Raw genomic sequence first — 24,374 nt, 5'->3', positions numbered from 1 at the left:
GTGGCTGACCTCCAGGCAAGGACCCTCCTCACCTGGGCTCTGGGCCGGGGCAGCTGTCCCATCTCAGCAGCAAAGGCGTGCAGTGCCCGGAAGGCCAGGTGCAAGCTGCACCCTCGGTCATCCATGGCTTTGATCTTCGGCTTGGCCAAGGCTGCGCTCAGAGGCTCCTGCTGGCAGAGATCGGAGTCTGGAGTGGCGCTGCCCAGGGAGCTGGGTACAGACTGGGATGCACCCCCCACAGAGCAAGGCAGCTGGGCACAGGCAGGGCTAGGCTACTCTGCCCCATGACAGGCTCTTGGCATGGTGCTGCCAGGCTCTGAGAGCCATGCCAGGGCCGGGACACATGCACTGCAGCAGGACATGGTGCCAGGCCCACACATCCATGCCCCGAAGAGCTGCTGGGCTGAGACCTGGCACAGAATGGTCCCCCCACCTCCCTGAGGGACCCCGGGTGCACATACAGGATGGGCCCAGCCAGGGGCTGTGTTACAAATGACTACCGTTCGAGCTACTGATGGGGGGCCCGTCTGCTGCCTCTGCCCTCTGCCAGGTGTGCGGGTGTGACTGGGCAAGGCCAATATGGCGTCAGAGCGCAGGGCGAGCATCCGGCAGAACTGACAGGTCTCAGTCTGTCTGTTTGTCTCTTGCCATCGCAGATTTGATCCTGGCCCATATAACCACTGTTCACTGCTTCGGAGTCATGTGGTGCGCCAGGAAAGGCTGGGGAATGCTAGGCAGGAAACTGGCCTTGGTCTTTACATAGCCCCCCCACCCCGCCCTATCACTGCTACACAAACTGGTCGAGTTTTCAAATTTGCTCTTCCACCCTTGGGGCCCATGTGCGCCCGCTTGCTGCTGAGCCTGCTCCCCACTGTGCCCACCGAGCCCATTGCCCACTGAGCCTGCTGTGCCTGCTCCCCACTGCGCCCACTGAGCCTGCTGTGCCCACTCCCCGCTGCACCCACTGAGCCCACTGCCCACTGCGCCAGCTGCCCATTGAGCCTGCTGTGCCCACAGAGCCCACTCCCCACTGAGCCAGCTACCCACTGCACCTTCTGTGCCCACTCCCCACTGAGCCTGCTGCCCACTGAGCCCACTCCCCACTGTGTCTGCTGAGCCAGCTGCCCACTGAGCCTGCTGAGCCCACTCCCCACTGCGTCCACTGAGCCTGCTACGCCCGCTCCCTGCTATGCCCACTCCCTTCTGCACTCACTGAGCCCGCTGACACTGCTACGCCCGCTCCCTGCTATGCCCACTCCCTTCTGCACTCACTGAGCCCGCTGACACTGCTACGCCCGCTCCCTGCTATGCCCACTCCCTTCTGCACTCACTGAGCCCGCTGAGCCTGCTACGCCCGCTCCCTGCTACGCCCGCTCCCTGCTACGCCCGCTGAGCCTGCTGCCCACAGAGACTGCTGTGCCTGCTCCCTGCTACGCCCACTACCTGCTGAGCCCGCTGCCCAGCGTCTCCTCAGGCCTCATCCTCCCTAGAGTTCTACTGCAGAACAGCCCCCGCGCCTCAGTTCCCCATGTTAACACCACAGCAATCCCAGTTTCTAGCCATGGGGAACAGGGCTGATTCCCAGAGGGCCTGGGGCACTGTCCACTCAGTGTCCCAGCACCCAGCCTTGGGAACACCCCACAGTGCACAGAGCCTGAGTTGGGCACCTAGGCTCTCTGTGCCAAGAATGAGAAGGCTCAGAGTGGGATTTCCAAATGCTAGTAGGCTGGGTGGGGTCTTCCCCCCCAGGATGGGGCATGCTAAGTACCACCCCTCACAGAGTTCAGTGGCTAACTCCCCAGGGCAGGGAGACATTAGGCTCAGCCTGGTGATCCATGAATGGGGACTCCTCTGGAGTCAGGCGGCTCCATACACAGCAGTGGATGAGATCCACCTTGTAGCCCTGGGGTTAGTGCCCTATTCAAACCCTTCTGCTGGAGGGGGGTGGGGTGGGATCACCCCCACCCTGGGCCCGTGCTCTAGCTATTGGGCAAGAAGTTACAAGGTGGATGGTGCCCCATCTCCTCTCCTCCAGCCAGTGTCCGGTGGGGCCCTATCTAGCGTACAGCCTCTGAGCACACTGACCGGATCGGGCCCACATGCCCCATGAGCATTGCCCCCATCTGCCTGGTTAGCAAATTGTTTGGGTGTGTTAGTGGGACGCTGAAACCCAGACACTGGAACATGGCAGCAGTACGCCCATGCTGAGTGGAAGCGGGGGCACCACGGGAGCATTGACCTGACAACGTGGCGCTGACTGAGCTCAGGTGCCTACAGCATTTGGTGGGAGTTTGGGGAACTGCAGCAGAGCCTAAAATTGGAACATCAGCACCAAGCCCTTTGCGAATCCAGCCCTAAGTCTCCATAAAGAGGAACAAAGAGGTTGAGAGAATTATAAACCAGTCAGCCTCACGTTCGTTGCTCCTTGGAGCAAATGAACAAACCAGCCCGTTGTGAGCACACCCAGGATGATCAGGGCTAAGGCATCACCAGCAAGGATTGGTCAAGAACAAATCACGGCAAACCAGCCTTCCTGCTTCGTCGGGGTTCCTGGCCCAATGGACAAGAGGGGAGCAGTAGAACTGATGTATCTTGACTTTAGTAAGACTTTTGACCCAGTCCCTCATGACATTCTCATTAGCAAACTAGGAGAATGTGGTCTAGATCAGGGGTGGGAAAACTTTTTGACCCGAGGTCCACATCTGGTGGGGAAATTGCATGCAGGGCCAAGAATGTAGGGCTGGGGCAGGGGGTTGGGATGCAGGAGGGGTGCGGAAGGGGGCTCAAGGTGGGGGGTTAGAGTGCGGGGTGCAGGAGGGGTTCAGGGTGCAGACTCCGGCCCGGCGCCGCTTACCTTGAGCAGCTCCGGGGTGGCAGCGGCGCGCAGAGGGGCTAAGACAGGCTCCCTGCCTGCCCCGGGCCCCGTACTGCTCCTGGAAGCGGCCAGCGCCATGTCCCTGCGGCCCCTGGGGGAGGCAGGGCAGAGGGCTCCGCATGCTGCCCTCGCCTGCGAGCCGGATCCAAAGCCCTGGTGGGCCAGATGCGGCCTACGGGCCGTAGTTTGCCCACCCTTGGTCTAGATGAAACTACTATAATGTGGGTGCACAATTGGCTGAAAAGCCATTCTCAAAGAGTAGTTATACTGGGAGGGTGCATCTAGTGGGGTCCTGCAAGGGTCAGTCCTGCAGCTGGTACTATTCAATGTTTTCATTAATAACAGATAATGGAGTTGTGACGTTATTAATATGAACTTGGACCGTATAGATCATTGTTGCCACCACTGTTATATATTTGCAGCAAATATTGTACAAAGATTGTCATGTAAGGTGACTATGGAAAGGTCATAATTTGCTGGGGATAGTTATGCTATCTGAATGTGTGTATCATTTTTGTAGTTGAATTTATGAATATTGGCTATGTACTTGTATATCAATGTGTTTTGATTTTAAGTAGCCTCAGTGAAGCATTTAGTCAGCTTCTTGAGAAAGGACTGTTCCCAGTAAGTGCCCAATCAAGAAACACTTAACTGACAATGGACTTTGGGAGACGCCAATCCACTTCTGAGCTTTCCTGGGACCTTTCAAACTAACATGTAAACAATGGCGTTGGCCTGCAAACTGAGTCATGCAAGGACATGTGACTTGCCCATGTGACTCCAGACTCCATCTCCCTACTGTGATTTTCCTCAGTCAGAACAAAGGGGAGTCCTTCCATGGGAAGAGACTATAAAAGGAAGCTGCACCTCCTCCATCTTGTCTTTAATCCTGCTTCTGACCTTTGGAGGGACTTTGCTACAAACTGAAGCTCTGAACAAAGGACTGAATGACCCATCCCAGCTGTGGACGTACTCCAGAGACTTGCTTTGAACCTGCAGCTTATTCCATCACTGCTACAAGCATGAACCAAGATCTTTGCCATTACAGTATGTAATTGATTCCATTTAACCAATTCTAGCTCTCATCTATATCTTTTTCCTTTTATGAATAAACCTTTTGATTTTAGATTCTAAAGGATTGGCAACAGTGTGATTTGTGGGTAAGATCTGATTTATATATTGACCTGGATCTGGGGTTTGGTCCTTTAGGATCGAGAGAACCTTTTTTCTTGTACTGGGGTATTGGTTTTCATAACTATTTGTCCCCATAATGAGTGGCACTGGTGGTGATACTGGAAAACTGGAGTGTCTAAGGGAATTGCTTGTATGACTTATGGTTAGCCAGTGGGGTAAAACCAAAGTCTTCTCTGTTTGGCTGGTTTGGTTTGCCTTGGTGTGCAAAAGAACCCCAGCCTTGGGCTGTAGCTGCCCTGCTCTAAGCAATTTGTCCTGAACTGGTACTTTCAGAAGTGTCCCATCAAGGGCAACATCATTACAGGAGTGGAGAGCGTGCTTATCAAAAGTGCAAATGACACTGAGCTGGGAGGGGTTCTAAATTCTTTGGAGGACAGGATTATAATTCAAAATGATCTGAACACACTGGAGTAATGGTCTGAAGTAAACAGGATTAAATTCAAAAAGGACAAATGGAAAGTACTCCATTTAGGAAGGAACAATCAGTTGCACATGTACAAAATGGGAAACGACTGCTGAGGAAGAAAAACTGCAGAAAGGAATCTGGGGGTCATAGTGGATCACAAGCTAAATATGACTCAACAGTGTCACACTGTTGCAAAAAAAGCAAACATCATTCTGGGATGTATTAGGAGTGCTGTAAGCAAGACACAAGAAATAATTCTTTTGATCTACTCCACGCTGACTAGGCCTCAGCTGGAGCACTGTGTCCAGTTCTGGGTGCCACATTTCAGGAAAGATGAGGACAAATTGGAGAAGGCCAGAGAAGAGCAACAAAAATGATTAAAGATCTAGAAAACATGACCTATGAGGGAAGATGGACAAAAATGGAGTTTTTTTTAGTCTGGAAAAGAAGACTGAGGGGGGACATGATAACAGTTTTCAAGTACATAAAAGGTTGTTACAAAGAGGAGGGAGAAAAACTGTTCTTCTTAGTCCGAGGGTAGGACAAGAAGCAATGGGTTTAAATTGCAGCAGGGGATGTTTAGGTTGGACATTTGGAAAAACTTCCTGTCAGGGTGTTTAAGCACTGGAATAAATTGCCCAGAGAGGTTGCGGAGTCTCCGTCACTGGAGACTTTTAAGAGCAGGTTGGACACACACCTGTCAGGGACGGTACAGGTAATATGTAGCAGGCAGCAGGACTAGATGACCTGAAAAGGTCCCTTCCAGACTGCATTTCCAGGAGTCTGAGTACTTGTGTGCACCCCACACAAGGCCTGGAGGAATAAAGCTGGCAAAGGAGCCAATCAGCTGCCCACGGAGAAGGAGCCAGGGAGCAGGGATTTCATTAGAGGAGGCTCTGCTGGGAAGGAGCAGGTTGGCCCATACAAGCAGGAAGTTGGCACCCGCGGGCGCTGCAGTCCCACCCTGGGAGGGGTGTTGGGGCTAGAGCAAGCAGCCTATTCTTGGGAGGAGGGTTTGGAGATGGTACAGCCAGGGGTAAAGGGTGGGGAGGGAAGAGAAACCAGATGCTGTAGGAAGAAGTCCAGGGAAGGAGCAAGGGCTGCAGGGAGCAGCCAGAGTTGCGAGGTATGGGGCCCCGAACTGGACCCTGGAGTAGCAGGTGGGCCGGGTTCCCCTGCCAGCCCCTGCAGATGTGGCATCAGAAGACTGCCTGAGGCTGTTTGTGTGGAAGGGCTTTGGGTAACCCCAGAAGGGGAACCCTGTAGGGAGCCAGCCGGAGGCGAAAGGGGCTGCAAGGTGAGCCAGGACAGGTGAAGACACTGCCAGAGGAGGGTGCGATGCCTGGCAGAGCTAATCCCCAAGAGGCCCTTGTGGAGGGGAAGCTGAAGGTGGCTGAAGGAGGGAGCCCAAGGAACCAGCTGGACTGGACCTATGAAGACAGGGGCTGCTGGGGAAGGCCACAGTCCCCGCTGGGCAGTGGGAGGAGGGCTTGAAGGCTACAGGGCCAGGTAGCCCACAGTCCCTCCCCGGGGGGGGTCAGCAAACCCCAGAGAGGCGCAGGGCCAGGTGGCAGGAGAGGGCTCAAAGGGAACAGGCCTTGGCGGCTGAGCAGAGGGGCACTGAGTCAGAATCCAGAACAGAGAGTAGGCCCGAGGCCCTGCCAACCACTGAGGAGTGGCACTGGGGCAGTGAAAGGGAGCCTGCCAGGGAGGGAGATTGGTGCCTGGAAGGGAAAAGGGCTATAGTGGCTTGGCCGGAGGCTGAGTCACCAAGAGGCAGCAGCAGCTTGGGGCGCCGCAGACCCGGCGACAGAGACAGAGGGAGGGAGGGCCTGTGACTGCGGGAAGAGGCTCCACCTGGCAAGCTATACCTCAGTGACCAGGGAGGGGCCAGTCCAGTGGAGCCCCCATCATGGGAACGAGACATTTTACCACGTTCAACATACTCACAGGCCTGATGATTAACAGTGGGTGGAGATGGACACCAACCTCCTAGGGCTGCCTGACTGACACTGGGCACTTCACCCCTGAACAAGAGCATCCACACAGGGGTTCGGGGCAGTGCATCCCCACGGCATGGCCTGGCTTCACACCTTTAGTGTCACACCTTAGAGACATACCCTCACTAAGACAAGCCTCAGTCAGTTCCTTTAGTTTCACAGGCTTTCCCTGGGATTCCATGGCATGCCCACAGCAGGCGCCACCCCTGCAGCTCCCATTGGCCACGGTTCCCGGTCAATGGGAGCTGTGGGGGCAGCGCTTGGGGTGGGGGCAGCGTGCGGAGCCCCCTGGCTTCTCCTACATGTAGGAGCCGGATGGGGGACATGCTGCTGCTTCTGGGAGCCACGCGGAGTGGTGCAAGCCCCCGACCCCACTCCCCAGCTGGAGCGCCGGAGTGGGGCAAGCCCCAGACCCTGCTGCCCGGTGGGAGCTTGAGGGCTAGATTAAGAAGTCTGGAGGGCTGGATGCGGCCCCCGGGCCGTAGTTTACCCACCCCGCATTAGCATCTCCCTGTGAAGACCCAGTGCTCTACATGCCCCACTAACAGCTGTGCAGGTGAAACCAGACAATCTCCACGGAATGAACTCGCACAGGAAAAAGACAAAGGGCAAAAACCTGCCGTCTGCCACCTGTGGGTGAACACTTCTCACACAGCGATCACTCCACGTCTGACCTCTCAGTCCTCAGCCACACAGGAAACCTGCACAACTCCTTCAAAAGATGAGCCTGGGAGCTGACGTTCATAACTTTGCTAGACACAAAAATTGTGGTCTTAATAAAGACACTGGATTTATAGCTTATTACAACAATCCCCTCTCCCTTTGTGTCCTGTGACTACAGGGGTGTTATTGGGCCACTCTACATTAAATGGTTCCTTACAATATGTGTCACTACTTATGCTAAAACTATCTGTTCAGTCTTATATGTAGCCAGGACACTCTCAGTAGGTTTCCAGAGCTGAAGAAGAGCTCTGTGTGGCTTGAAAGCTTGTCTCTCTCCCCAGCAGAAGTTGGTCCAATCAAAGCTATTCTCTCACCCACCTCATGTCTCTAATATGCTGGGACTGACACAGCCACTGCAAACATAGTGGAGAGACAGCATTTTAGTTTCTCCAAAAGGCAGCCAATACAAAGGAGTAACAGCATAATTCACCTTAAAAATCCTTGCTTTCGGCAGTAGAGCAGTAAAATTGTCAGAATGATACTGAAATGTATCATAACACAATATGTAGCATATATAAATAGCTATTAAATTACAATATGCAAGGAAAAGTATAAACAATTCAGCAGAAAAATCAACATTTAGGTATGCAGCAAAATGAAACAACAAGAGTAAAGTGCTAGTGTGCATGCCAGTGTCTGCAGGACGGGGGGACTACTTATAGAAATAAGGATTTTAATCAGTTTTCAGTGAGGACGGGAGAGGGAACATATGTTCCTGGAAGTCCAAAATGGAATTGGATGTTATAGGAATTTATGCCCATTTTTGGTCTATGGTGTCTTTGCAAGAGGGAACAGAGAAAGTACAAAGTTAGTGCAACCGAAAGGCTCAGGAACAAAAAGGTAAAATACAAGCCCCCCAAACCGATGTATTTAGTTCGTTTAATTCCATGACTTTCAGGTGTAAAACTTGTGATTTTTGAACACTCGTGGCTGCCGATCGCATACCTCTCTCCAGTAACAATGGCAGTAGCAATTTGCCTTTTCAGAAGGGCTTCATACAAGATAGTGTAATGCCCTTTGGGACAAATTTTTAAAAGGTAGGTAGGCAGCCAGTGGGATTTTCAAAAGCACCAAGATGCTCTTACCCTTTAAAGATCTGGCCTGGGGTGAATATTTGGGAGCCAAGTGCTACACACCCGCAGAGATGTGAAGAAGCCCCAGGGGGTTGGCTAGAGAAGCAAAGGAACAGTTGACAAGGCAATCCCCATTGGTGGATCAAAGGAAAGGGAAGAGGTTTGACACCCAAGCAGGAAATCACCCAGCATTGATGTCCTGAGCCCAAAGAATTAACGTGTGGATTAAAACAAAGGAGAAAAGGATGAAATTTAAAATTAAAACCTAATGTCGCCATACAGACAGGAAGTGCTGTCCCAGAAACACCGTGAGCTGTAACTGCTGAAGGTTAACAGCTTGGCTTAACAGTGAAATCCTTGCTGATCTTAAACACAAAAAAGAAGCTTACAAGAAGTGGAAGACTGGACAAATGACCAGGGATGAGTATAAAAATATTGCTCGGGGATGCAGGAGTGATATCAGGAAGGCCAAATCACACCTGGAGTTGCAGCTAGCAAGAGATGTTAAGAGTAACAAGAAGGGTTTCTTCAGGTTTGTTAGCAACAAGAAGAAAGTCAAGGAAAGTGTGGGCCCCTTACTGAATGAGGGAGGCAACCTAGTGACAGAGGATGTGGAAAAAGCTAATGTACTCAATGCTTTTTTTGCCTCTGTCTTCACGAACAAGGTCAGCTCCCAGACTACTGCACTGGGCAGCACAGCATGGGGAGGAGGTGACCAGCCCTCTGTGGAGAAAGAAGTGGTTCGGGACTATTTAGAAAAGCTGGACATGCACAAGTCCATGGGGCCGGATGCATTGCATCCGAGAGTGCTAAAGGAGTTGGCGGATGTGATTGCAGAGCCATTGGCCATGATCTTTGAAAACTCATGGCGATTGGGGGAAGTCCCAGACGACTGGAAAAAGGCTAATGTAGTGCCCATCTTTAAAAAAGGGAAGAAGGAGAATCCTGGGAACTACAGGCCAGTCAGCCTCACCTCAGTCCCTGGAAAAACCATGGAGCAGGTCCTCAAGGAATCAATTCTGAAGCACTTAGAGGAGAGGAAGTGATCAGGAACAGTCAGCAAGGATTCACCAAGGGCAAGTCATGCCTGACTAATCTAATTGCCTTCTCTGACGAGATAACTGGTTCTGTGGATGAAGGGAAAGCAGTGGAAGTGTTGTTCCTTGACTTTGGCAAAGCTTTTGACATGGTCTCCCACAGTATTCTTGCCAGCAAGTTAAAGAAGTATGGGCTGCATGAATGGACTATAAGGTGGATAGAAAGCTGGCTAGATTGTTGGGCTCAATGGGTAGTGATCAATGGCTCCACGTCTAGTTGGCAGCCGGTATGAAGTGGAGTGCCCCAAGGGTTGGTCCTGGGGCCGGTTTTGTTCAATATCTTCATAAATGATCTGGAGGATGGTGTGGATTGCACCCTCAGCAAGTTTGCAGATGACACTAAACTGGGAGGAGAGGTAGATACGCTGGAGGGTAGGGATAGGATACAGAGGGACCTAGACAAATTGGAGGATTGGGCCAAAAGAAATCTGATGAGGTTCAACAAGGACAAGTGCAGAGACCTGCACTTAGGACGGAAGAATCCCATGCACCGCTACAGACTAGGGAGCGAATGGCTCAGCAGCAGTTCTGCAGAAAAGGACCTAGGGGTTACAATGGACGAGAAGCTGGATATGAGTCAACAGTGTGCCCTTGTTGCCAAGAAGGCCAATGGCATTTTGGGATGTATATGTAGGGGCATTGCCAGCAGATCGAGGGACGTGATCGTTCCCCTCTATTCGACATTGGTGAGGCCTCATCTGGAGTACTGTGTCCAGTTTTGGGCCCCACACTACAAGAAGGATGTGGAAAAATTGGAAAGAGTCCAGAGGAGGGCAACAAAAATGATTAGGGGACTGGAACACATGACTTATGAGGACAGGCTGAGGGAACTGGGATTGTTTAGTCTGCAGAAGAGAAGAATGAGGGGGGATTTGATAGCTGCTTTCAACTACCTGAAAGGGGGTTCCAAAGAGGATGGATCTAGACTATTCTCAGTGGTAGCGGATGACAGGACAAGGAGTAATGGTCTCAAGTTGCAGGGGGGAGATTTATGTTGGATATTAGGAAAAACTTTTTCACTAGGAGGGTGTTGAAGCAGTGGAATGTGTTACCTAGGGAGGTGGTGGAATCTCCTTCCTTAGAAGTTTTTAAGCTCAGGCTTGACAAAGCCCTGGCTGGGATGATTTAATTGGGGATCGGTCCTGCTTTGAGCAGGGGGTTGGACTAGATGACCTCCTGAGGTCCCTTCCAACCCTGATATTCTATGATTCTAAGGTACTAGCGACATATAGTGCATGGCTACACTGGAAACTTCAAAGCGCTATCGCGGGAACGCTCTCATGGCAGCGCTTTGAAGTGCGAGTCTAGTACTTCACCTCCATGAGGGGATTAGCTCTGAGCCCTGGGAGAGCGGCTCCCAGCGCTCAGAGCCTGTCTACACTAGCGCTCAGGGGGGTGATTTTTCATACGCATAAGCCAGCAAGTTGGAGTGCTATAAAATGTAAGTGTAGACAAGCCCATAGTCAGTGATTTGCTCTCAAGTGGCAGTGCCACCCGCCAGCCCCCCGGACGACCCACAATGAAGTGCCAAGGGAAATCAGGGTAACATTTTCAAATAAAGAATGGTCAGGAGTTATACTGGCCTAGCAGTGGCAGGCGTCAGAGCAGGAATGAGAACAGCAGCCAAGGCAAATTTGCGATGGACGTTCTGCAGAAAGGGAAGCTGAGCCGGAATTCCTGTATGCACTAAACCATGGCTGACAACTGTCACTTTTGTGGGGCAAAATACAGCACTGAATGGAGTCTCCCTCAGCCACCCAGCACATCCCAGAGGCTGGGGCAGAGCTGCCTTGGCTAGGCAGCACTGCCCTGGGAGACAGGCGCTGAGCTGCACTGTCCTGGCAGAGGAAACAAAAAGCCCCTCTGCCCCCCTGTGATACATGAATGGGGTGGAAAAGAGGTAGCTCCCTTTGATGGACGTCCAGCCAGCCAGTTAGCTGTAAAATCCCTCTTGGTCTGTTCTCTGCTTGCTTTACCTGTAAAGGGTTAACAAGCCCACAGGTAAAAGAAAAGAAGTGGGCACCTGACCAAAAGAGCCAATGGGAAGGCTAGAACTTTTTAAAATTGGGAAAGAAACTTTCCCTTTGTCTGTTGTTCTCTGGGCTGCAGGGATGGAGCAGCAATGCTGTAAGAAGCTTAAGCCAGGTATGATTATAGATTATCAATTCATACCTCGAACCTACTTATCTGAAGCCTCAGATGTGTAAGTAAAATTAGGGAATGTTTAAAAAGAAGCGATTAGGGTTATTTCGTTTATTTCTTATTGGCTTGTGGACTCCTCTGTGCTAACCCCAGATGCTTTTGTTTGTTTGTAACCTTTAAGATGAACGCCCCAAGAAAGCTATTTTGGGTGCTTAATTTTTGGAATTGCTCTTTTAAAATCTAGCAAAAGCCTAAGTTCCAGATGTATTTTCTTTCTTTTTGTTTTTAATAAAATGTACCTTTTTTAAGAACAGGATTGGATTTTTGGTGTCCTAAGAGATTTGTGCATATGTTGTTTGACTAGCTGGTGGCAACAGCTAATTTCCTTTGTTTTCTTTCTCAGCTCTTCCCTGGAGGCAGTGGGTGGGTGAAAGGGCTTGAGGGTACCCCACAGAGAGCAATTCCCAAGAGCTTCCTTCCTGGGTCCAAGGGGGTTTTTTGCATTTGGGTGGTGGCAGCATTTACCAAGCCAAGGTCAGAGAAAAGCAGTAACCTTGGGAGTTTAATACAAGCGTGGAGTGGCAAGTATTAAATTTTAGAATCCTTGCAGGCCTCCACCTTCTGCACTCGGAGTGACAGCATGGGGATTCAGCCTTGACACCTCCACACTGCAAATGCCCCCCTCCTCTGGGGTAACTGTTACCCCTTCTGCCCCAAGCTAGCAGTACCCCAGCTCCTACCCCCAGCCGTGTTTTGGCCCCTGTTCCACCTCTGCTTCTGGCAGTTTGCCCCTCCTGTGCAGTCAGTTTGGCCGCAGCCTGGCCCTCTCTCCCCCCCGCCCCCCCAATTTTCCCCCTCCAGCCCTAGGGAACAGGAGGTCCCCTAGGGGAGCAGCACGAGGCCAGTGGTTCCAGCAGACGTTACTGAGCATCCACAAGGATATGTCTGGTCCAAGCAAAGCAGCAAATTCTGATAGGCAGCAGTTTGTAACACTGCACCAGTTTGTGGGTGGGGGCCCAGACAGTCGTGGGAGCAGAGTGGGGGGTCCAGCCAGCCACAGGGGAGGAAACTGGGGGGGGGTGAGCAGGGAGCCCGGCCAGTTGTGGGGGCCCAGGGGGAGGGATGCAGAGTAGTGGGGCTCAGCCAACTGCAGAGGGGCCCTGATGGGGGGGGCAGTCGGCTGGGGACATACTCACGTAGGAGTGCAGCTGTGGCACCTTCACCTGGGTGATGACTCCGCCGTGCTGGTACGGGGCAAAGAAGGCCGTGTCCCCAATCTCCAGCATGAACTCATCTGGGGAAGGCAGTGCCTGGGTGAGGGAGGCCCTGAGTCCCCACACCTCCTCCCCAGTTGTGTAAGCCTGTGGCAGCTGGGCACGGCCTGTGGGTAAAGGGCGTCTCTGCCATATCAGCCTGGCCCAGACCTGCCCAGGGACCCTCGCCATGGCCCGACCCAGAGCCAGGAGCTCAAGGCCAGCCTAGCCCTAGCACAGGCCCTGGCCCCAGGGGACTCACAAGGGCCCACGGTGGGTTGGACGGAGCCCAGCAGCCCCCACCTAGGGCTGGGCTGAAAGCAGGGAGCCAGCGGGGAAGCCCTCATCCCTCTCTGCCCCCATTGGAGAGGTGGGGCTCAGTGACTTTCAGTGAAAGACTACATCCCAGCCCCCATTGCAGCAGCCTCCCCACAGAGCAGGGTCCCCAAAATGCTGCCCTGCCCTTTGCCCCCAGCGTGGGGTCCCTCCCAATGCTCTCCTGCCCCCAGGCCCTCAGAACAGGATCCCCCAATGCTCCCCGGCCCTGGGATCCCCACCCCTGCGCTCTCCTGGCCCCAGCCAGTGGGGGCTCACCCAGAACATGGATGGCGCGGGGCTTGCAGCCATTCAGCTGGCTCATGCCCTCCACATCCGAGAATGTCACAAAGTCGCCATCTGCAAAGCCATGGCCGTGGCCCTGCCCGTCCCTGCAGGTCACCACCCCAGGAGTGCCCTGGGGAGAGAGAAGGGGTCAGCAACCCCACTTGGGCCACATGGCAAGCGGATTACAGGAGGAAGGGTGACCCTTGGGCATCCCACGTAGTGGGAGGGGATGAGAAGGTGGGAATTTTTGTAATATTTTTATGAAGCCCATGTGTGCCTCAGTTTCCCCATATGTTGCATTGTTCCCCATGGTGGAAAAGGCCTGTATGCTCTCAGGGGTGGAGGTGGGCCACGGATGTGTGGACGTTGCCTAGGGGGGACACATGGACATGTGGGCGTCACCAGGGAGTCTCATAGGTGTGTGGGCATCACCTGGGGTGGGCATGCATGGGCATCACCCAGTGGTCTAAGCCGGGGGTGGCAGTCACTGAGGACTGGCCGAGGCCGACTTGTACAATGGAGACACTGAGGAAACAGTGGCAGAGCCAGTCACCAGGACAGGGACCCACAGTGCCCCACAGCCCAGAGGGAGCGTGATCCCACAGCTCCGAAGGGATGCTGGGCACAGAGCTCGTCCGAGAGCGAAGGCCTGGGGGGTTGCCCTGGCAGAAACCGGGGCTCTCACCTGAGAGCAGCTGAGCATGGGCCCATCACAGCTTGGTCAGCTTGTCATGGCGCTGGCTTGGCCAGGGTGGGCAAGGGATGAACTCCTGCCTCTCGGGGATTCCTCTGTGGTGCCCGGGTGACTCCTGGCTGGGGGCCCGGGCTCTGAGGGGGGAGACCAAGCTTCCCCAGGTGCCCGGCGGAGGCCCCAGCAAAGGCGCTTGGCCTGGCTGTACCTGCGAGATGTGCTGGACGTAGGCACAGACGGGCTCAGCCTCCGAGGGTTCGTCGACCACAAAGTTCTCCCCGAAGTCACAGAACAGCTGCCTAGAGGCAGGAACGGGCTGGGTCATCACCCCTGACCAGTGCACCTCCCTCCCCACAGCATCCCCTGCTGGGAGAGGCTGGGACTGGAGTAGCTGAGGGCTCCTCACATAGCCACTGTCCCTACCCACCCCCTGCACAGCAGCCCCTGCTGGGAGAGGCTGGGGCTGAAGTAGCCAGAGGCTCCCCTTACAGCCAGGGCTCCTGCCCTACCCCACAGCACCCCCTGCTACAGAGCATCTTGCGTGCGCGTGTCACAGCAGTGCAGGTAGCATCTTACGCTTACCCGGCCAGCCCCTTGGTGTCTGCTAGGATGAAGCGGATGCTGCGGGCATGGCAGATGTCGCTGACACGGAGCTGTTCCTCCAGGGGCGAGTTGCTCAGAACCACAACCTGAGCCAAGACCCAGAGTTAGTGCAAGCGGGATCTGGCTTGGGGGTGGCTGTGCGCCTGGGAAGCCTGGGATGAGGCCCCCAAATCCAGTGCCACGCCCCCTGGGCCGGCATGTCTCCCTTATGCTGCTTCACAGCCACTCAACTGGCTTTGGCATTAGCTAGATGGGAACTTCACTCCCCTGCCAGCCGCTGGGCAGTGCCAGCCAGCTGGGTCAGTGTGCTGCAGGCCCACAAGGGGGTGATCACATGGTGGTTTGTGTAGGCTCTATGTAAACACCTGGATTGTTCTTTGCCGGGAGAAGCAGTTCCAAAATTGCTCGTTTAGGAACTCAGAAAGCTACAGCCAGCCCTCAGCTGGGACCCCCCACAAGGGGACCTCCCTGCTACCCCGGCCTCAGATGGGATCACTCCCCAGACTCCCCACCCCCTCAGGCTCAGCTTAGGGTTGCCAACATTTGAATCACACAAAACCAAACACCCTTGCCCCACCCGCTGCCCATCCCTTCCCTGAAGCCCTGCTCCTGCCCCACCCCTTCTCTGACGCCCCACCTCCTGCTCACTCCATCCCCCCTCCCTCTGTTGCTCGCTTTCCCCACCCCTCACTTACTTTTACTGGGCTGGGGTAGGGGGTTGGGGTGTGTGAGGGGGTGAGGGCTCCGGCTCAGGGGTGCCAGCTTGGAGGTGGGGCTGGTGATGAGGGGTTTGGGGTGTAGGAGGGCACTGAGACCTGGGGCAGGGGGTTGGGATGCAGGAGAGGGTTCAGGGTGCAGGCTCCAGGCAGCATGGACCTCAGGCAGCTCCCGGAAACGGTTGGCATGTCCCTCGGCTCCTAGGTGCTGGGGAAGCCATAGCGTACTGACTCCGCTCACAGGCACTGCCCCATGGTTCCTGGCCAATGGGAGCTACAGAGCCAGCACTCGGGGTGGGGGCAGAGTGCGGAGTCCCCATGGCCACCCGTGCGCCTAGGAGCTGAAGATGCCGGCCACTTTCAGGAGCCATGCAGAGCCAGGTAGGGAGCCTGCCAGCCTCGCGCCAACCGCACTTTTAATGACCCGATCAGTGGTGCCAACCAGAATCACCAGGGTCTCTTTTCAACCGGGCCTTCCAGTCAAAAAACAGATGCTTGGCAACCCTAGCTCAGCTGGGACCCCACCCCAGACTGCCCTCAAACCCCGCCCCCCCGCCCGGGCTCCCAGCACCCTTGGACTCTGCTGCAGATCCCCACCCCCACCCCGGACTTGGGCTGGTTATGCTGGCTGTTTCCAGAAGCTGAGTGACACCTGCCAAGCCTCAGCTCTCAGCTGCCCCACACCGGCAGCCTGGACCCAGCTCCTGCCTGCTTGAGGCCCCTGCAAGCCCTTAGGTGTTGGTGCCCGAGCCACGGCCCCTCCTCACCTGGAAGGCTGCCAGGAAGCTCTCAGACAGCTCCCTGGTGTATGCTGTCACAGGCACGTAGCTGTTGAGCTCTGCCAGGTGCTGCTGGGAGGCCACTGCTCGGTTCCGGCCCACATCGCTCTCAGACAGGAAGAACTGCAGAGACAGCCCTACATGAGGGGTGCCCCTGGCCTCCTTACCAATGGGCTGAGCTTTGGCCACGTGGCACACAGCCCCCTCGTGCCTCCCCAGTCGCAGTGCTTGCCTGGGTACCACCAGGGCACCCACCCATTGCTTCAGGGGACATTAGCAGCCAGCCTTGAGAATCAGTGCTGCCCAGGCTGGCCATGGCACTGCAGCTTCGGCTCCCCACACCTTCAGCAAGCACTCGGGAGAGCGGGGCTGGTGCAGGGGGAGTCCTTACAGAGAAGAGGCCAGGAGATTTAGGGAGAGGGCTCCCCACAACCAGATCTCTCCTTTGCACAGCACCAGCCCTCCCCCAGCCCAGGCTGTTTGAAGAGCCAGAGAAATTCCCAGGCAGAAACTGACCCTGAGCTGCACAGTGCTACGGCCGAGCGCCCCAAGCAGGGACCGAGGGGAAAACCCAGCCGGCTGGGGCGAGGATCCCCAAACTAAGCAGTTGAACCTGATAATGAGGTTAAACTGAATGATACCCAAGGGCTGGGGCTGAGCCAGCCTGCACCCACCCCGACCAGGAGAGAGAGTAATAATCACATGGGTAATTAAAAATCCCCTTCTTTGGGCCTGCCCCACCCCAGTCCGTGGCCAGGTCAAAGTGGGCTGGCAGCGCAGAGCCAGGAGGGAATGGGGCCAAACTGCGGCCCCACACCTGTGCAGGGCTGGATCTTCTTGGCTTTCCACTGTACATGGGAGAACCAGGCGCTGCGGACGGGACTGATGGAAGCACTCAAGCTTAATGCGGCTTCTGTCAGGTTTGGGGAACAGCTGCAGGGAGTCAGCAGGTGAAGCTATCACTGAGCACTCCGGTAACTACTGCTGCCAATTGCAGAGGCAGGGCAGAGCTACTATGGAGAAATGCCTGTCACTAGCTGTGGTGCAATTCTCGTCAGAAGCTGAGTCGCAAAGCAGTTCCTGAGAGGCAGCTGCTACCGATAGGTTGGCACCATGCAAGTAGATGGACATGCTTGGGCCCTGGCAGCATCCCAACCCCAGAACGCAGGGTGAAAACAGACCAGTCAAGGCTGGGAGGTACATGCCCCCAGGGAGGAAGGACCCCAAGCCCTGCCCCCGATCACCTCAGGTACCTGCGAGGAGAGGTCACTCCATTGGGCGTTGCCCAGGTCGTGCACAGTGACGGATTTCACCCCAGCCAGGATGATGTTCTTGGCAATCTCCACACCCAGGCCCTTCATCCCTGACACCAGCACAGCGGTTTTTGCCAGCCTCTGCATGGCTTCATGGCCCAGCACGTAGCTATGGGGCAAGCACAGTAGGCATGTGGGGGAGAGAACATGCAGCTGGCACAGCCCCTACTCCACCATGTCCCCACCACACCCCTGCCCCTGGCTCTGCCCCCACCACAGCCCTGTCGCACTGGCCCTGACCCCTCCCCTTGTCACGCCCACACTGGGGCACTGCACCTGGCGTGCTCCTTGGCTGACCCCAGGTGCCCCCTGCCACGCTGACTGATCTCCAGGCCCAGCACTCACAGCTGCCGCGAGTACAGACCCTCGTCGATCTCGCCCAGGCTGTTGGAACGCCTCATGCTGCTTCTGCCCAGTGCAGACATGGGTGAGGTGGGTGCAGCTGTGCCCAGCCCTGCATGAGAAAAGAACCAGGCTGGGAGCCAGGACTCATGGGCCGTGCTCCTGGTCCTCCACTGGAGCTAGTGGCTCCATACCAGCTCCATTCCTGGCTGCAAAGGGCAGCGGGATGCTCCACACAGCCAGCCAGGCTGCCCTGGGCCCCCTAGGGCCGTCCAGCTCCGGCCCAGCCTAGCCCCCAGCTGAGGGTAGGCAGCTCCTCTCTCTGGGTCCCAGAGCTGGCAGCTAACATAGGGCTGTGGGCAGAGGAGCCTGGCTGGAGGGATTGGGGAAGATTGGCAGGGCCTGGAAGGAGGTTGGCACCCAAGCTGGGCTAGAGCCATGGTGCAGAGCACCCAAGGAGCATCACAGATGTCACCCAGGGCTGTAGCCAGAAGGGGCCAGCCCAGTGGCCACATACCAGGGCAGCGATGGGAGCAGCGGGCGCTCAGGATGCTTGAACACCCATGAGGCGGTGGATGCCCCCTGCTGCAGGTTGGCAGGCTCAGGGGCTCCAACCCCATCTCCAGCATCTCCTGGCAGAGGCCTGGCTCCATGAGGTTTAACGCTGCCAGGGGCTTGGCCATGAGGAGGGAAAGGCAGCTCTATCCCCAGCAGACCCAGCCCTGTGACTGTCAGGAAAATGAAAGTGAAAGGCCGGGAATGGGAGCGGGGAGGAGAGCTGCTGCTATGGGCTGGAAGTGGGCTGCATTCCCTGAGCTCCCCAACCCCTGGGCAGCAGCCTCAGATGGCTCTGCTGGACAGGTCCTTATGCCACGCCCCATGCCATGCAGGAAGCCCACCTGCCACACAGGGACAGATGGGAGCAAAGACTGCCTTAGTGGCTGAGGGAACGGAGCTAAGGAACCCCAGAGTCCAGGAGCCAGGCCAATCCCCTCCTAGCCCCCAAGGCTAGCTTGGCAGCACCCTCATCCCAGAACCTTGCTGCAGCCTGATGGAGCTATGGGCACAGCACTGCCCTGCTGTGGGGTAGCAAAGACCAACCCACCCCTGCAGAAGTTGGGCACATGGCACAAGAAGCTGCTGGCATGAAGGTCACTGGAGCAGGCAGTGGCCTCCCTCAGAACAGCTGGTACCCTGCTGCCCAGGCACAGGGAGGGCATACCTGCTGGGTCAGGTGGGGCTGGGCACCAGGCAGCAGGAAGGGGGCTCCTCTAGACACCTGCCTGTCATGGGACGGGGTCTGCCACACACCCCACTGCACATCACCTCCTGGGGGCTGCAGGGCACAGAGCTAGCCAGAGCACAGCACACCAGCAAGGCCCTGGGGGCACCAGGGCAGGGGTCCCACAGAGTGATGCCAGTAGGAGGAGGGGGCAGACGCCAGGAACCCACACATATGGGGGCAGAAACATCCCCACCCCGTGCCTGGGTCTTGTCCTCATGGGCAGAGGGCAAGCAAGGGCCAGGCACAACCAGGCCATGCTCAGCCCCTCTAAGGCCCGGGGCAGAACCTGCCTCCCAGCCCTCTGCTCCAGCCACAGGACACCGCTTCCAGCCCAGAACCAGCCCTGAGGTGGAGATAACACGGCTGCTGGGGTTCATGCCCAGAGGGGGAGGCTGGCAAACCTGCCTGGCCCAGCGGGGTGCGGGGGCAGCACTTACCCAGCCAGCCGGTGCCCACACAAGCGCCAGAGAAGCAGCACAAGAAGGAGAGCAGGAAACGGCAAGTCGAGAAACAGCTGCCGCCCCTCAGCCTCTTAAAGGCACAGACAGCCTGAGCCACAGGCAGTGGGGTCACCCTCACCAGAGCTCTGCTTGGGGATACCTGAGCTCTACCAGGGCGTAGGTGGGCAGCGGGGATGCCAGAGCGCCGCCAGGGCAGGGGCTGGTGCAGGAACAGCAGGGATGCTGGATTGTGTAGGTAGGGCATTGTCTGGATACAGCTAGGACTTTCCCCTCAGCAAAGACACATGCCATCCCCTCCCCACCCTGTCCGAATGCCAAGCCCAGGACCTGGCGCAATGCGCTAGAGGCTGTGTACAGCTGAAGGGGAAGTCTGGTACCCCGCAACAGGGGCACCCATGGACTGTGTCCTGGCAGAGGGGACCACCTGGCATCATGCAGCTCCCACTGTCCCTCCCCCACTGTAATATCTGGTGCTGATGGTGCCAGTGAGTGGGTGTGATGCTTCTCAGAGCACCCACGGCTGTCAGCACCTTATAGCCAGCACTAGGGAGTCTTGCCTGCACCAGTCGGGTGGCAGTTTCCTATCCCCACCAGCCTGTCAGCCGTTCACTCCTCCAGGCCGTGCCAGCGCTGCCTATGCCTGCAGGTCAACAATGGACCCCCAAGTGCCTTGAACATGATCCCCACCGAAATCACAGACCCTCTGGTCCCAGAGGAGCAGCTGCCTCAGTTTACCAGCTGTCTTTAGCCCAGCAGTCTGGTGCCCTCCAGGACGGAGTGCAGTTATAGTGAGACAGGAGATTGCGTTAACAAAGGCCAGAGACTCCCTGAGATGTGGAGTGGGGCGACCAATGGAAACCACTGGTTACACACCCCACAGTGCCCCGAAGGTGGCCCAGGGCTGCCCGGTATTAGCTTCCCTCTCAGGTCAGGGTCAGGGCCAGTGCCAAGGGGCCCCTGGCAGCACTGGGCCCCAGATCCCTCCCCTACCACCCAGTCCCATGGCAGCACAGGGCCCCAGACTCCTTGTGACGTTATTAATATAACCTGTGACCATATTTTGCAATCACTGTTATATATTTGCAGCAAATATTGTATAAAGGCTGTCGTGTAAGGTGTCTATGGAAAGGTTATGATTTGCTAATTATGATATCGGTGTTTGTGTATCAGTTTGGTAGTTGAAGCTATGAATATTGGCTCTGTACTTGTATATCATAGAATATCAGGGTTAGAAGGGACCTAAGGAGGTCATCTAGTCCAACCCCCTGCTCAAAGCAGGACCAATCCCCAATTTTTGCCCCAGATCCCTAAATGGCCCCCTCAAGGATAGAACTCACAACCCTGGGTTTAGCAGGCCAATGCTCAAACCACTGAGCTATCCCTCCCCCAAATGTGTTTTGATTATGAAGTAGCCTTAGTAAAGCATTTGATCAGCTTCTTGAGAGATCCGACGAAGTGAGCTGTCGCTCACGAAAGCTTATGCTCAAATAAATTTGTTAGTCTCTAAGGTGCCACAAGTACTCCTTTTCTTTTTGCGAATACAGACTAACACTACTGGGAAGCCTGTCTTGAGAGAAGAATGTGCAAATTAAGTGCCCAATCAAGAAACACTTAACTGACAATGGATCTTGGAAGACTCCAATCCACATAAGAAGTCTTCCTGGGGACATTCAAGATAGCATGTAAGCAATGGCTGCCACCTGTAAAGAACTAAGTCATGCATGGACATGTGGCTTACCCATGTGACTCCAGGTTCCATCTTGCTGCAGTGATCTTCCACAGGGCAGAGGATATAAAAGGCCCTGAAAACTCCTCCATCTTGTCTTCAGTCCTGCTTCTTGAGGGACTTTGCTACAAACTGAAGTTTTGAACAAAGGACTGAATGACCCATCCCAGCTGTGGACATACTCCAGAGACTTGATTTGAGGCCGCAGTTTATTTCACCACTGCTACAAGCCTGAACCAAGAACTTTGCCATTACTGTATGTAATTGATTCCATTTAACCAATTCTAGCTCTCATCTATATCTTTTTCCTTTTATGAATAAACCTTTTGATTTTAGATTCTAAAGGATTGGTAACAGTGTGATTTGTGGGTAAGATCTGATTTATATATTGACCTGGATCTGGGGCTTGGTCCTTTGGGATTGAGAGAACCCTTTTTCTTGTACTGGGGTATTGGTTTTCATAACCATTCATCCCCATAATGAGTGGCAATGGTGGTGATACTGGGAAACTGGAGTGCCTAAGGAAATTGCTTGTGTGACTTGTGGTTAGCCAGTGGGGTGAAACCAAAGTCTTCTCTGTTGGGCTGATTTGGTGTGCCTTAATAGTAAAGGAACTCCAACCTTGGGCTGTGACTGCCTTGCTCTAAGCAATTTGTCCTGAATTGGCACTCTGTTGGGTCCCGCCAGAACCAGCATCATTACACCCTTCCCCTCCCGCCCACTCCCATAGCAGCACCGGGCTCCGGACTCCTCTCAGCCCCTCAGCAGAGGGTCCTATGTGACCCACAACTCCTCCACCATCCGCCCACATGTCAGTGTCAGATCACCAGCCTCCAGGTGTGCTTTCATCTGGCTGACAGAGGTCGTGCCAGGAACACAGGGTGAGGGCAGCAAACACCAGGGCAGGCCTATAGAGCTCAGTGAGCCTTTGCCACAAGCACCAGTGGGCTCTGGGCATGGGGAGAGGGGTGGGGGAGGCCTCCATGGAGCTGTGGGGGTGATGGTACAGTGCAGGGGTGCGGTCAGTGTGGAGGTGGAGCCAGACTGTAGAGGGGGGGAGGAGCGGGGTCAGGGCAGAAAGCAGGGGGTAGGGCTGGGCTGGGCTGTGAGGGGAGGGGAAGGGTCAATGGGGGTGGGGTGGAACTGGGCTGTGGGAGGAGGGGCACGGGCAGGGCCAGTGCGTGGGGGGGGGCACAACCTATGAGAGGAGGGGTGGGAGTCAGTGGGCGTGGGGCAGGCTGGAGGAAGAGGTGGGGGGGCCAGTGCAGGTGGGGTCTGAGCTGTGGGAGGAGGGGGCGGGCCAGTGAGCAGGGGCAGGCTGGGCTGTGAGAGGAGGGGCAGGGGCAGGGTAGGCTGTAAAGGGAAGGGCAGGCTCGGGGGGGGGGGGGGAACAGGGCTGTCCTTAGGATTTATGGGGCCCTCTGCATAGGGTTACCAGATACCAAATATGAAAAAACAGGACGGGCGTGGGGCGTAATAGGCCCCTATATAAGAAAAAGTCCCCAAAAATGGGACTGTCCCTTTAAAAATGGATGTCTGGTCAGCCTACCTATGCAGTATTATTAAACGGGTGCCCCTATGGCAGCCCAGGCTCGCAGCCCCCAGGGGGAGGGATGAAGCAGCAAAGGATACAGAGAAGCCCTGCCCACCTCACTGCGGCAGAGAGTCAGAGTTCCCCGCAGAGACCCCCCCGCCCCCGTACCTTCTCCCTCACACAGAATGTGCGGCGCAGGCGCATTTGGCTCTGTGAATATTGCCCCTGCCTAAGGACACTACAGCCCAAGCTGGGTGTGCGGGAGCCAACCTGCTCTTACCTACTGTCATGCGCAGTGTGTGAAGCTGCCACTTGTGGAGGCTAACTCCCCAGCTCACCTCTTCTGCATGTGGTCCCACCCATACTCCACTGCTGCTACACCCCAGGCCTTGCCCGCTCCCCACTGTCTTCATCCTCTCTTCCCTCCCCCTCCCTGCTCACCCCCTTCCAGCCAAATCCCTGAGCACAAATGAAGCAAATGACATTTGAAAAAAACACTTTTCTGCAATGTCTTTCTAAAGAAAATGAAGCATATTTTCCACTGCATGCCCCATGGGGAAGACTGGACATGCAGAAGGCACCTAATTAAAAGCACTAAATTTGGGAATAAAAAATGTCAGTCACAGGTTTTTTGATATGCCCTTGTTGCCAGCACCCAATGCCGAGAGGCAAAACAACAGCAGGGGTTGGTTCGCTACCCGGTATGCTTCACCCAATAATCACAACGGGGTGGAGAAGCAGAAAAGTTTATTTGAAGCTTCAAAAAGGTACAGGGAGAATAGAATCTCAAATCCTGCACACAGAGCAGGAAGTTACACAGGCTTTTTATACATCCTTTCTTCAGCATACTTATCCAATAGCAAGCTGCCCTAAGTATCCATATAGCCAGCCAATCCAGTTACCAGCTAGTTCCCTTGTTTTTTGTATCATTTGTTAAACTATACATAAAGCTGCTTTATTCAGCATTTTTCTTCAATATCTGCCCTGTTTGGCCTTGTTTAGTTTCAGGCAGTCTGACTCTGCAACATATTGTTGCAGATCCTCAGCATAACTGCTGCGAGTGCCTCCAGGCGGGGGGGCCAAGGACACTTGGGCCTAGTACGAGGGGGCTTCATCGACACTCGTGGTCTTCCATCCCCTCGAGTTACCTAGTGGCCATGTCCCAGTGTCCCCAACACCCTGACGTTTGTCAGAGATTTATTTGCAAAAATTTTGTAGCAAGGGTGAGTCAACTGTCTTGCTAAATACAACATTAAATATTATGGAATACATGATGCAGCTCTTCTGTTTTACATTTTCTTAATCAGTATTTCTAAGCTAATTTTATATTTTAAATGTACTCTTAAGCCTTCATAAAGTAATCATTCCAGATTACTACATATTTAACTCACTGAAACAGACATTATTTTAAATTAATCAATCACAGAGGTTTAGTGTGTTCGTAACAATGTTCATTGCTTTTAGAAAAAGGGAACACTAATTTACGTTGTGTGATCTCCATAACAATAGACATGTTTATGAAATTTCACCAACTTTAAAAATATGTTTCCAAAGATTT

General features: G+C 54.8%; 1 protein-coding gene across 6 annotated transcripts in view; it reads right to left on the bottom strand.

Annotated features, from left to right (window-relative positions):
• UBA7 (ubiquitin like modifier activating enzyme 7) overlaps positions 1-19,760 on the bottom strand; it is a 45,547-nt gene extending 25,787 nt beyond the window's left edge. For 5 of the 6 annotated variants that reach the window (XM_073352654.1, XM_073352657.1, XM_073352658.1 and 2 more), the window contains exons 1-9: positions 19,533-19,760; positions 17,814-17,922; positions 17,409-17,577; positions 16,144-16,278; positions 14,640-14,746; positions 14,266-14,356; positions 13,358-13,496; positions 12,707-12,804; positions 33-167 (exon numbers count right to left, since the gene is read on the bottom strand). In XM_073352654.1, coding sequence (XP_073208755.1) covers positions 33-167; positions 12,707-12,804; positions 13,358-13,496; positions 14,266-14,356; positions 14,640-14,746; positions 16,144-16,278; positions 17,409-17,577; positions 17,814-17,893 — 954 coding nt within the window. In that variant the 5' untranslated portion in view covers positions 17,894-17,922; positions 19,533-19,760. The other variant, XM_073352660.1, reaches the window with a different exon arrangement.
• Between the last annotated feature and the right edge of the window lie 4,614 nt (positions 19,761-24,374).

Source organism: Lepidochelys kempii, chromosome 7, assembly GCF_965140265.1.
Source record: "Lepidochelys kempii isolate rLepKem1 chromosome 7, rLepKem1.hap2, whole genome shotgun sequence".
NCBI lineage: Eukaryota > Metazoa > Chordata > Testudines > Cheloniidae > Lepidochelys > Lepidochelys kempii.
Note: the sequence above shows the minus strand (reverse complement) of the source record. Positions and strands in the feature narration are given on the sequence as shown.